General features: G+C 38.7%; 1 protein-coding gene across 1 annotated transcript in view; it reads right to left on the reverse strand.

The window, feature by feature from the left end:
• Nucleotides 1-13,427, reverse strand: part of Gpc4 (glypican 4) — a 113,181-nt gene that overhangs the window by 32,357 nt on the left and 67,397 nt on the right. The window contains exon 2 of the mRNA XM_036175226.1: nucleotides 8,377-8,535. Within this exon, the coding sequence (XP_036031119.1) occupies nucleotides 8,377-8,535 (159 nt within the window). The remainder of the gene's footprint in view (nucleotides 1-8,376; nucleotides 8,536-13,427) is intronic.

Genomic DNA, 13,427 nt, shown 5'->3' on the forward strand with positions numbered 1-13,427 from the left:
CTTTTCAGTAGTCTGAAAGTCTACAGCAGGCACTTTCCTCTGCCATGGCATGTCACTCCTGGAGAGCACCTGAAAGAGTATGGGGGTACTAAAAGGTCACATACTCAACTCATGTGTAGCAGCAGATAGTAAATTAATAGGCTGCCCCTGAGTTGGCAAGTCAATTACCAGCTGCAGTCCTCATTTGGGGCTGTTAGCAAATCAAAGAGTGCGAGGGGATCCTGCCAAAGGATCAGTCTTTTCTTTCCAAGGTTAATTTTATTAATGACTTCTCCTAGGGAGAAAATAGAGTGTTTATTCTCTCATGGACCTTGATTTTAGCTAAGTTGCCAGGGATTCAGACTCAGTACCATGTACTTAGTACTTTTGCTGGAATCATTAGCACTCTCATATTACTTTGCATCCTACAGTCCACCCCCCCAGAAGACTTTGGGCACATATAAGTAAACTAGGAAGCTAGAGTAGCAGCAGCATGCATTCCAATGCTACATTTTGTGTGCATCACTCAATAGGGTATCATATGGCCTCACAAACCCTATAATATATATTATATATATTCATGAACTCATATCAAGAAAAATCATTGCACCAAATAATTTAATTAGTGATTCTAATTGCATGTATGCATATGTGTTATGTGTTGACACACACAAAAAATGATGTGAAGTAAATACAGTGGTGATGGTGGAATGTTAATGATCAAAGATGACTGTTTTCAACATGTTTCTCGATTTTTTTTTGTTCCCTCAAATTTTTTAACGGCATTTAAAGTTTTTGATTGACACATAACATTTCCACATATTCGTGAGGTAAGATTGATATTTTGGTTCACAAATGTACTAGGCAATGATCAACATGAGGAATTAGCATATCTGTCACCTTAAACGTTTGTTAATTCTTTTGGCAAGTGTATTTGAATTACATTCTTCTATTTTGAGATATACAATATGGTCAACCTACTTGGCAACAGTACACCAGAGCTTACTCTTCCTAATCAACTATAATAGTCAACCAATGACCAACCTCTTCCCATTTCTCCCTACTACCCCTCACCAGTCCATGAATCTACTCTCAACTTCCTTGAGAGATTTTTTTTAAGACTCAGGTAGTACTTGCACATTGTCACAAATGTTAGGATTTCATTCTTATGGTGGAATAGTATGTGTAAACACCAAATTTTCTTATTCCATTAATCAGTTGACAGACTGATTTCATTTCTTTTGGCAGATCTACTAGTCCATTTTATAGTCACCAGGCTAATCTTAGAATCAATAGGTCTCCTCCATTCCACAGTCGCTATGATAATCTTACCATCCATACAACAGTGTACAGGGGTTCTTTCTCCTTTATCCTCAAGAGTATTTTATAATCAGAAAAAAAGGTATTCCTTCCTGTCTACAAAAGGAAGATTACTTTCTTTTACTCTGCTTCATGAGTGGAGACCTCAATGCACTTTTTTTTTTTTTTTTTTTTTGCTTTTCCCCTAATTATCTACAGTGAATAGTGACAAAGAAAAACATCACTTTAAAAATACCACCATTCATTTTTTTTCATCAAGGAAAGTACTTCTTTTGCTGAACAGAATGCTTCTCACCATAGCAATTTGAAAATTAGGATAGGTATGTAGAAGATTCCAATTACCTGTAACTCCACAACTTGAAAGAAATCTTCAACTGCTTACTGAATGTCTTGACTTTTGATCACATGAAAATATATGATCACATGATCAACAGACTAGTATTTCTACACTACTGTCATGTAACATTATGTACTTAACATTTCCTATTGATTAAAGATTCTTCAGAAGCATCATTTTCAATAAGGTGGATATCTTCTTTTTAATTATTTTTTGAGATTATAGTACAGTTAACATCATTTCCCTTTCTTTTTCCTCCCTCCAAGCCCTCTCATATACCCCCTTTGCTCTCTTTCAAACTCATGATCTCCTTTTTCATTCACTGCTATTACATGAATATATTCCTAAATCTAAGCTGCTCAATCTGAATAATGTTACTTGTATGTGTATTTTCAAGATTGATCATTTGTTATTAGATAACCAATTGCTGTGCTCTTCCTTGGGGAAGACTATTTCTGTCACATGGAACATTTTGGCTTATTTCAAATTTTATTACTCTAATTAATACTGTGATGTGTGTCCTATTAACATCTTACATTAATCTTTATGTACATCTACTTTTCCTTAGGATACATACCTAAGTAGTACAATATGAACATACTTAAAACTTTTAACACATTGCCAAATCAATTACCTGAAAGGTGTGCCAATGGATTATGCTCGATATTTGAGTCATATTTATTTCTAAGTTCCCAGTGCTCCCAAGAGGGAGGATGATTAAGATGGGCTGGACTAATGAACAAGAATGGGTTAAATCATGACTGGCCTGGGAATTCTCTCAGTCAAGTAGTTGGAGCCTTACCTGGACAGGCAGACACATAAATGAGGGCTGGAATGAATGATGCCATTTCAAATTCCCAGGCTCAGTACAACAAAATAATAAAGTCAAAAGTTTGTACTTGCCTCCAACGAGATCAGCAACTTCTTCCTGATGCTGTATCTCCAAAAGAAGTTGAAACTAACTGCAAAGGCTCAAACTAATATTGCTCTGGACTCAGCAGAAACTGCGCATGCACTGTGAGATAGCTAATACCACAGCAAATGCTTACATTTCAGAAAACAATTCAAAAGGCTGAGAAAAACTGCTAATAACCATCATCAAGTTTCATAGATACATTAAAAAGGAGTTAGAGCCTAGAGAGATAGCTCAGCAGTTAAGAGCACTTGTAGGTCTTACAGATGATGACCAAGGTTCAGTTCCCAGCATCCACATGGTGGCTCATATTATCTCTAACTCCAGGTCCAAAGGATCTAATGACCTCTTTTTACCTTCATGGGCACCAGGCATGCACACAATGCACATAATATGCATGCAGACAATCATACAAACACATAAAATGAAAATAAACAAGTGTATCTTGTTTAAAGGGGTTACCAAAGCTACACAGGTTTTTAGTCTGTCACATGAATGTGAAAGAAAACACAAAAAAGTAACAGTGCTTTCCAACAAAATCAAAGGCAGTTAGTGGGATCTAGGACAATGCATTTTTAAATAGGCCAGATGGCTTCATGTCTTTCTTTGTACATTGTGGCTACTCTGCCTGTGAATGGTTGCCCACTACACTGTAATGAGGTTTCAAACAGCAACAATTGTTTTAAAGTCTTAATGGCTGAAATCTAAAGTGAAGATTAAAAAATCAATCTAGGGGCTGAAGAAATGGCTCAGCTATTCGGAGTATACACTGTTCTTGCCAGCACGCACCTGAAGTGGCTTACAACAGCCTGAACTCTACCTCCAGGCCATCTGAAGCCCCCATCTAGCCTCCCCAAGCACCTGCACTCCTGCACATAAACTCACACGTGAACACATACATCTATACCTAATTAAACATGATAAAAACCAATCTTTAAAAACCCAAACTAAGACAAGCAGTGGTCATATACTCCTTTCGTCACAGATGGATATCTGTTACTTCAAGACCATCCTGATCCATCCAAGATCCTGTCTCCAAAATGAAAAGAAAAGTCTGTATCTGTATTACTATATACATTTCCATAATATTCAAAATATGATTTTTAGGGTTTTTTCCAACCTAAAAAGGGGGTCTTTATTAATATGGATAAACAACAAACTCACTGAGAGGGTTAGGGGAGCGACAGCGGGACTGTGAATGATAGCCACTCTAGCTTACAAAGCCCAGGCAGATAGAGGAGACAGACAATTATGTCTTTTATGTGCATTTTAAGCTAATTCAGAAAATTCCTACTATTATTCAAGTTAACAAGCTGCAGGCTCATGGGAGGGTTTTCCAAGACCTGGTGAAAGTAGCTGGGGGTTAAGAAATAACAGGGGGAAATGGAGGCTACCATACAGATGGCTAAGGAACAACTTGTAAGACCTTTCACTAAAGCAGCTGCTCCAGTCACATGTTTAAAAGATTCACAGAATTGTTAGAACTGAAAGGGTTTTGAGGGAGCATCTAGCTCAACCCCTCATTTTATGGATGGGAAAACTGAGGCCCAGTTCATTGCCCCAGGTCACAGAGGGTCCTACTGAAGAATCAGGCTGACAATTTGTTATGTTCTGTCTCCCAACCAAAGTGGCTTAATTTCCTCCTAAAATGACCAATTAAAACAGTGTTCGCAATAAGTTAGTATCAGGTATCATCTTTGGTCCCATAAGACTTCTTTTAGTGTGCAAAATATCTAGCAAACAGTTTGATTCCCAAGTTGATTCCTCAAGGTTAGTGCATCATCTCTATTATGTAATCCAGAAATGTACTTAACGCGGCAGCTTTGATCACCTCAATGACCTATGTTTCTTTTAAAAACAATGAGCCTCACAAAGTGCCAGACATTTTGGGTACAGGCCTTTATGTTGGAGTTCCCAAACATGGATTATGCCTCACTTCTACTATTTCTATTCCCTTTGGCAAGCAATTCTTCCCAACACCCCCTGAACTGACTTATTAGCATATTCATGAGACAACCGCTTCAGCTAATTAGCAGTTTTACTCCTAAAAAATTCCCAAGGCTGGCCAAGAGGGGGAGCAGCTAGCCATGTCATTCTAATGCTCTGGCTCTAGGACCATTTTAAGATAGAGTTGACAAAATAGCTTGCAGGACAGAAAAATACAGAAGCCAGTCCTCACACCTTCAGACATACATTTAAAGCATAGGAGGCCTGGCAACATGGCTCAGTGGGTATAAGCTGAGTCTTTCTGAAAGTTGTTGCCTGACTCTGACACACATCCCATAGCATGGACACACCAGGTGTACACACACACTAATAATAATAATAATAATAATAATAATAATAATAATAAGTAGTAGTAGTAGTAGTAGTAGTAATACAATTTTAATATTTTAAAAATAAACACTAGAAACTGGTTGTAATACTATACTACATGGAGATACTACCAAATGAGGTCTTTTCTCTTATCAGGTCTGAAAACATACACATGGCTTAAAATGTACAAATCAAGTTATAAACTATATATTCACTTCAGATATACAAACAGTAGAAAATGGAAAGTACAGAAGCAAAGCAAACAAACACAACTCCCCCCAAAATCCTTAGAGACAAAGGAATGGGGAAAAGGATCTGTCCTTCACACTTGATGAGTCCAAAAATGCCAGAGCAGGTAATATACCACTCACTTCAGTGGAGGCAGAGTAACCAAAAACAGGGTCAGTAAGGCCATCTCTGGCTTGATGCATATACATACACTCTGATAACCCAGGAAGTTGCCAGGGCTCAAAAGCATTGAGTATGCATTCTGAGCTTGGTCATGGCCATTTGAAGTCAATGAGCCTACTACTCTTTCCCTGTATCCCTTTGCTATTTCCTCACTATGCATTTCCAGGGCGGTTGTGTGTAACTTTGCTGTCCTCCTTCATTCCCCACCACCATCTTGTTTCTTTGCCAAACTCCCCCTCTTTTATTTACATCAAAGACACGAGTTTGTGCTTTTTATCACAACTCGGACAGTTCTCTGATCAAAACAGCCTTACCTTTGGACTTTGAAGAACTGAAACAACCCTAAAGCATTTTCCTCAACATCTCTGGGTCTTTTAAAAATGCATCCATCAATCAAACAACTGATTCAGCACCTACTCAAGGATTGTTGGGCACCAGACAACTGATGTTTTGCCATGGAAAATTATTTCAGAAAACGTAAAGAAAATGTGCGAAGTATTCCAGCTCTGTTCTGATCTCCAGACCAAACAGATTTCAACAAATTTTAATTGGTGCTCATTAACTTAACTGTCTTTGCCATATTTTAAATTAGAATCAGAAGAAATACATGGGAGTTTTATAATCATTTTTAGTGTGTTTTGGAACTGATAAAGGTACAGTTTTAATGTATTTATTCAATGTGAAGAACAAGAACAATTGTTTCTGTATTTAAAAAAAATCCAAGCATATGTTAACACTTACTGATAATGGCTCTATATAGCTTTCTTTAAAAGAAAGCTTGCACATTGTAATCATACTATGTACTATGCTGCTATAAAACCATGGGGAAGGAGAAGGGTGGAGAGAACACTAAGCCAGCAGACCCATAGGCAATGACTGTGGGCTCTATTCCAGAGAAAGATGTGTGTAACCAGAAATAGGACAATTTTCTTTGGAAAAGTCTATACCCAGAGTTGGCTATTCTTTATATTCTATGGCTTTCTCTTTGAGAAACACACACCTATGCTTTTGGATGTGTCTTACTTTTTTCTGAGCATCTCTCTCTCTCTCTCTCTCAACCCTCAAGCTTAAGTTTATATTAAAAGCATTATCTTAGCCCCCCCCCAAGTGTACTTCATCTAAAAAAGAAAGAAGAAATGTATCTTAGAGAAGGTGGGCTTGGGACTTGGAAACATGCTGATCTCCAGTGCACCACACTCTCAACAGAAGCAGGACTTAAGTTTCCTTTCTTTCTTTTTTTTTTTTTTTTAAGTTTTTCAAGACAGAGTTTCTCTGTGTAGCTTTGTGCCTTTCCTGGAACTCACTCTGTAGACCAGTCTGGCCTCGAACTCACAGAGATCCGCCTGCCTCTGCCTTCCGAGTGCTGGGATTAAAAGCGTGCTCCACCACCTCCCGGCTTTAAGTTTCCTTTCTAATTCTGGTATGAAAGTCCCATGTGGTTAATTTTTAGAGCATTCACCTCTCTGATATGCTAGAGTCAAGAGACTTTCACTATTTCTCGGCATGTAGTGCACACCTGTAATCTTAGCACTAGGGAGGTTAAAGCAAGATCACAAATCACAGCCTCTCGAAAAAATAGGTGGACTTGAAGGGGATGGGTAATGAGAACATGAATGAGTCATTGCTTTTAGAAGTAAAAATAACAGTGATCTAGAGACAAGAAAGGGTCTAACACTGTACTTGCCAATAAAATCTATTTTCATAAAGTATTAGCATGTGCTCTGTAACAGAAAGAGCTAGATATGCCAGGGTTGGGTTAATCAGGAGGATATAAAGATAAACATGTTTATTCTCACCCATCCAGGGAAAGGAGACAGAATGAAGACCAAAGAGATTGGAGGTGTAGGTCAGTGGTTGAGTACATGTGTAACATGTGTAATGTCCTGGGTTCCTTCCCCAGTCTCAGCATGCAGAAACAAGACCAAATACATTTTGCACACAGTGTACTTGAAACAATCAATAGGATCAACGGCATACACTAAAATATCCAAACAGTATTTAAATTCAGCTACATTACAAATTAAATGTGTCACAGTCTAGCCTGGATAGCTTACTAATACTTATTAAATTGGTTACAAAAAAAGTTTCAAATAATGACTCTCAAAATAAATGCCTGAAATACAACCTGTTCTATAGTTGAGGACTGTCTTATCAGCTCCATCAAATCTAATTTAGTCTAACTTCTCACCATGGTAACAAGCCCTTTGCAGGAATACTCAAAGACATTTCACATCCAGAAAATTTGCCTTGTACTACTTCACCATGCATAATGTCAAGAAAAGCTTGCTTCAAAGGTACTATGTAATTAGAATGGCCTTTAAAACAGGCACAAAGGAAATTGTTCTGATTAACTCAAGTCTACTTCACAACAATAGTGAGTGAGCAACATCACAGAAAGGAATGCTGGGCTGTGTGGGACTTCACATTCTAGTCTTGCATCTGTTATCTGTAGTGTAGCTTCAGTTAGGGCTTGAAGTGCCTCTCATCTGCCTACTTTCTCTCTATTAAATGAAAGTATCCATGTGAGGGCTTAGAGTTCTGTTGTGATTTTTCCATGGGAAGACTATACCAGACCTAAGCTAATACTGAGCCTGGAGAGGCAGCCAAGCTTAGTGAAGACAATAGACTAGTGGACACTTCTAAGTTATTGGCTGCATAGATGCTCAAGAGCTGAGCACCAATCCTATGTGCTATGGGTTTCTAAGAATTCTAGTTGGCAATCCACTGTGAAATTTAATATGAAGTCCAGCATATGTAGAATCTATCTACTGAATGGGGGGTGTACTCTGTTTTGAGATGCCTGCTTTTTATTAGGAAGTCTTTTTTTTTTCAGTAACTTGCGTCAACAATACTATGCAGCATTCACCCAAAGAAAGAAAAGGAAAGCATTTAAATTAACCTCATCTATTTTTAACTCCCTTTGACCGTATTTCCATAATGCCTAGTATACAGATGCCAATGCAAGCTGCTTAACTTGCCCCTGGAAGCCTACTTCAACCATACCAACCACCACATCTTGGGAGAAAACTGAAGTACTGAGAGAACAGAATTGATCATACAAAACAGCTGTCACCTCTTACATGCAATTTAGATCACATACCATCAAACTTCTTGTAACGGGATGCAAAGATGGCTTGCAAATGATTGCACTGTTCACTGAGCACACTTCTGAAATCATCTTTACTTTGCAGACTGTACTTCTCTTCCATCTCTTGAGAACAGCAGGTATAGCCCTGGGGACAGATCTTCAAATGGTCACCTGGAAGGTAAAAAGATAATCTGTATCACCAGTATCATCAGATCCAAGAGAGAAAGGCTTGATTTCAGATGCACATTCCTCTTCATTTTAGCCAGAGGAACTTTGGAGAAGCAAATATTGAATAGATCTAAAGGTCTCATGGCACATGAAACTCTATTCTCATGTGTCGGTTTTGTTGTTGTTTTGAAATAGAACTTTATTATTAAAAAAAAAAAACACTTGCAGCCAGGTGTGCAACATACACCTTTAATCCCAGCACTCTGTGAGTTCGAGGCCAGCCTGGTCTACAAAGTGAGTTCCATGACAGCCAGAGCTACACAGAGAAACCTTGTCTCAAAAAACAGAATCTAAACCAAAAAAGCTTGCAAATAAATAAAACACTGCACACTAAAATTAACCAGGCTTAACCTCTACACAACTTAATGAACTTATATACAGTTAAAATTGGCATTCAAAATGGAAGCTGTGGTATGTCATATTAAAATTTTCACTTTTAGTGAAAATATTTAATCCACTTACCAACCACATTAAAATAAAATAAAATAATAAAGCTAACACCACCCGCAAAAAAACAAAAACAAAAACAAAAACAGAAGAACTTTGTAATTAAGAAAATGGTTTAAGCACAGAAGCCAGTGTGGGGCAATAAGAACAGCATCGACTGGTAGGAGCACAAACCTCTCTCATAAATTCCTTATGATTCGGTGTGACATACGGTGTAAGTCATGGAAACAAAAGATTTATTTTTTTAAAGATTTGGGAGTTTATATTCTGAGAGAGAGAGAAAGAAAGTTTTATAAAGTATGATAACAACCCAAAACTCAGTAAATATGTAAGTCCATGGTATAGTGTAAGAGAGTAACATATAAATTTATAAGCATGACTTCTACTGAGGAAAAGCAAAGAGATCCAAACATTTCAAGGGGTTGGCAGCACAAAGGAAAACTATGGGGGTTCAGACTGGATAATCTGAACCTATGCTAAATCATAAAGAAGTGATCACAGGCAATCTTCTATGTTAACGTTTTATTTTGCCACCTAACTATATCCACCTTCTGTGTGATGTAGTTACTTATTCCTCATAGTCCCATAGACCAATGGTTTCCGATAAATGTGATCTTCATGTAGTGAGCTAGGAAAACTGTCAGATGGCTCATCGCATAGCAACCTAGCCCACAAAGTATCTATGTTCTTAAAACTGCAATCTGTCCATAGTTCAGCGGCAAGGGCTTGCATGGGTTCTTCTATGACTCCTCCTCTGTGTTCTTCCCTAGTCACAGAATGAAAACTGTGATTTGAAGAGACCCATGCCTCATCCCTCACAATGACTAAAGAGGTGCAGTGAAGTTCAAAATTAAACCACACCAGGTACTATGATGACTTGAGTCACTCCAATATTTACTGGTTTACTAAAACTGTATACACTTTCACCAATATTTGCTTCCAATGCTCCACTTATATACGGGCGTCCATGTATATAAGACAAAGCAGGATCTGAAAAATTCAAAATCTCAGGAATCTGGGCCTAATACTAAAAGCATGTACCTATTGTCCCAGCTACTAGAGGGGTAACATGGTGAGACGTCATCTCAAAATACAATCTAAAGAATGAGTCTGCTGGAGACATGGGAACTTGACAATGGTGTGTTGAAAAGAGGGCCATGGGATGACAAATATATCTTTCTACTGCTTAGCTTAGCCAGCCTGGTCTACCTAGCTTTCTCAACCCTTTACAAATATTCCAGTGTGCATGTATCAAATATTCAAGGTAAAAAAAAAAAAAAAACCCTCAAGAGTTTAGAAAAAACGTCCATGCCTATCCAATCTAAGACAGGGTGGCCTTGGATGATCTGGATGTCATCATGTTATACAGATCATTCTGGCTTCAAACTCACAGAAATCCACTTATCTCTGCCTCCCAAGTTTTGGGATTAAAGGCACTTTCACGTTCAGTTGTCTATACAATCTTTGCAGGTTCACACAAGTAAAATGGATGACTGAATGCTAGCTAAACAGACCAAAATAAAATACCCCTTTTTTTCAATGGTGTGCATGTGTCAAAGGGTTTGTGTGCACACGTGCACACACATAACCTTGAAACCAGAACACAGTAAGAAACTGGGACTGGATCATCTCCACTGAAGAAGGCGCTAGATGTTGAGGAATTCCAACTTGCCTACAGGACTTTTTACACTGGAGGAGACACCCTTCAAGCTTTACTGTTAACTCTGCTGAAAGTTTTCAAAGAAACGCATATAACCCCAGGCTGGGCAATGCTTCATAAAGACAATTAGTACACCTTTGTGTTAGAAGATCTTTCCAGAAAGACATGAGCCACTACTGAGAAAGGCCTGCCTTGTGTAAAGGATGACAATGAGCTAGAAATGTGGCTAATGTGTTCTCACTCTTAAGAGTGCTACTCCTCTGAGCTGCATAGCCTTCAGCACACTACTTACTCTGTCTCCATTTATAAAAAGCACTCCTTGAAAACTCAATCTCACGTTTTGGCCAAGAGAAATATATAATCTAATACACATTGGTAATTTAAACTCCAATCATACTGAGGCTACTGTGAATTAAGGGACAGGAGCAGTTAATGCTGCTGGGAAGTGCAAGGAAGAAAAAGGCAACAGTCTTGTGCATTTGAATTATAGCTGCGGTGCAATAAGAACCTCTGAGAACTCATGTGAGCAACAAGACTCCTTTCAAAAGAATTTTTATCTTTATTTCTTTAGTGTCGTGGAGTGGGAGAGACTTGGTAGCACCTTTACTCACCGGGCCATCTTACAGACCCTTACGTGGCTTATAAGATTGAGTTATTTCTTCTTTTTGAACTTTTTAATGTGTACAAATTGTTTGTCTGCACATATGCCTGTGTACCATGTGTGTGACAGAGGAGAAAACGGCATTAGATCCCACAGAACTGGAGTTGCAGACAGTTGTGAGCTGCCATGTAGGTGTTAGGCATTGAACACCAGGTCCTCTGGAAGAGTATCATTGTTGGCAACACAGCCAGTTAAGAGGCCAGCTTGGGCTGTATGAGACCCCTTTCAACCCCTTCCCCCCAAATAGCAACAAAATAGATGATCTTCATTTCCTTTTGTGAAGAACTGTCTTCATAACTCTGAAGCAGTCAGTTTCTCTGGGAATGGCCAGTGCAAATTCACTGCCTAACGTTTACAGTTAAGAAATATATCCAGTTTGCTCTTCTCAATGTGTCCCTCACTGTATCCCTTCCCCTAATCAGGCACTGTTTTAGCCCCTAAACTTGAGTATTTTGAGGCTAGGGATTTGGCTCAGTGGTAATGTGTTTACCTCGTATATGTAAGGCTCTGAGAACAATCCCCCACACCACAGAGATGAAAATTTTTTTAAAAAAGACAAAAAAGGAGAGAGAGAACGAATTCTGACAATTCTACTTTAATCAGCAAAATGCCTTATCTTGAAGGCAGAGCATTTATTTATATTGCTTGAATTGTAATCAGACTACATGTTTGCTCTATCCAATGAGAAATGCCTTTTCTCTTTGGAGAACTCCCTTTTAAACATGGTCATCCTATACATTTCTCAGATAAGAAAGGTGTCACACTCCTTTAAGCTACTAGAGCTGAGCACAGGGACAGCAGAACTGATTTGGGACAGGTAGTCAATGTGAGATAGCACTGGATAGAAGCAATATAGACAAGGATCCCAGGCAATTCTCACACACCTTGCAGAAAGAATCATCACTGGGGACTGGAGAGATGGCTCAGTGGTTAAGAGCTCTTGCTATTCCCACAGAAGACCAAGTTCCAGTTTCCCAGCACCCACATGGTGATTCACAACTGCCTGTAACTCCAGTTCCAAGGTATCTGACACCTCTTCTGCCTCTTCTGACCTCCACAGGTACTAAGGCATGTACATGGCACACATTCATACATGCAGGCAAAACACTTATATATATATATACACACACACACACACACACATATATACGTATATATACATATATGTACATGTATGTGTGTGTGTGTATATATATGGAAGTAAATCTAATATTACAGTTTCTAAAAGAATCATCATTGGGTACATATTCCCAAAATAACTATGAGGAAGCTTACTAAGGCATCTTTTTGTTCCCCCTAGGCCCATCCGCAACGCCAAAAAGGAGGAATGATAGATGGACAGGCTTCTGGATTCAGGCAGTTCTCCAACAACAAACAGGAGGTAGGATCTCCAGCTGTCATTTGTCCCACAGGCTCCCATTTCTCCAACTCAATCTCCTGCTTCCCCGATTCCAGATGCATATACATCTGTACATACATCACTTTACTATGTTGTCTGCTTTCCACCTGCCTGCACACTGCCAATTGTTCCTTCTCCAGCACACCCCACTTACTTAACTGTATGTTTTAGGAAACAGAGCAGCTGATTTTTTATTTGGAGCATTTGTTCAGAGTTCTTTGTGCTTCATTTAAAAAACAGGCGAACTGAATACTTTATGATTTTCTAAGGAAGCACCTAAATTAAGCTGCTTTTTGTACATGGCTCTTGATTACTTTTTTTTCTTTTGTGGACCAGTGGCCCTCAATAGAGTGGGGGAAAGGTCCCCCAGCCCTGTCCTCGGAGGCTTGAATGAGAGTCAATGAACCATGCTTTTAAAGCTTAACTCTATGGCATTTAAAAAAAAACCACTCAAAAGAACCAAACTTGTTCAATCATACCAGCTCTATGTAATTCTTCTTTGGTCTTAATATCAATGCAGTAGTTTTCAAAGACAATCACAATAAGTTACTATGAAATCTTGCCGAGTGTTTACTGGTCCTTTTTTTTCAGTTGAAATTGGTGATTTAAAAAGAAGGCATTGAATATTAGCAACCTCTCCCACCCTGTTGCAGCACTCTGAGGCAAAC

Source organism: Onychomys torridus, chromosome X, assembly GCF_903995425.1.
Source record: "Onychomys torridus chromosome X, mOncTor1.1, whole genome shotgun sequence".
Taxonomy (NCBI): Eukaryota; Metazoa; Chordata; class Mammalia; order Rodentia; family Cricetidae; genus Onychomys; species Onychomys torridus.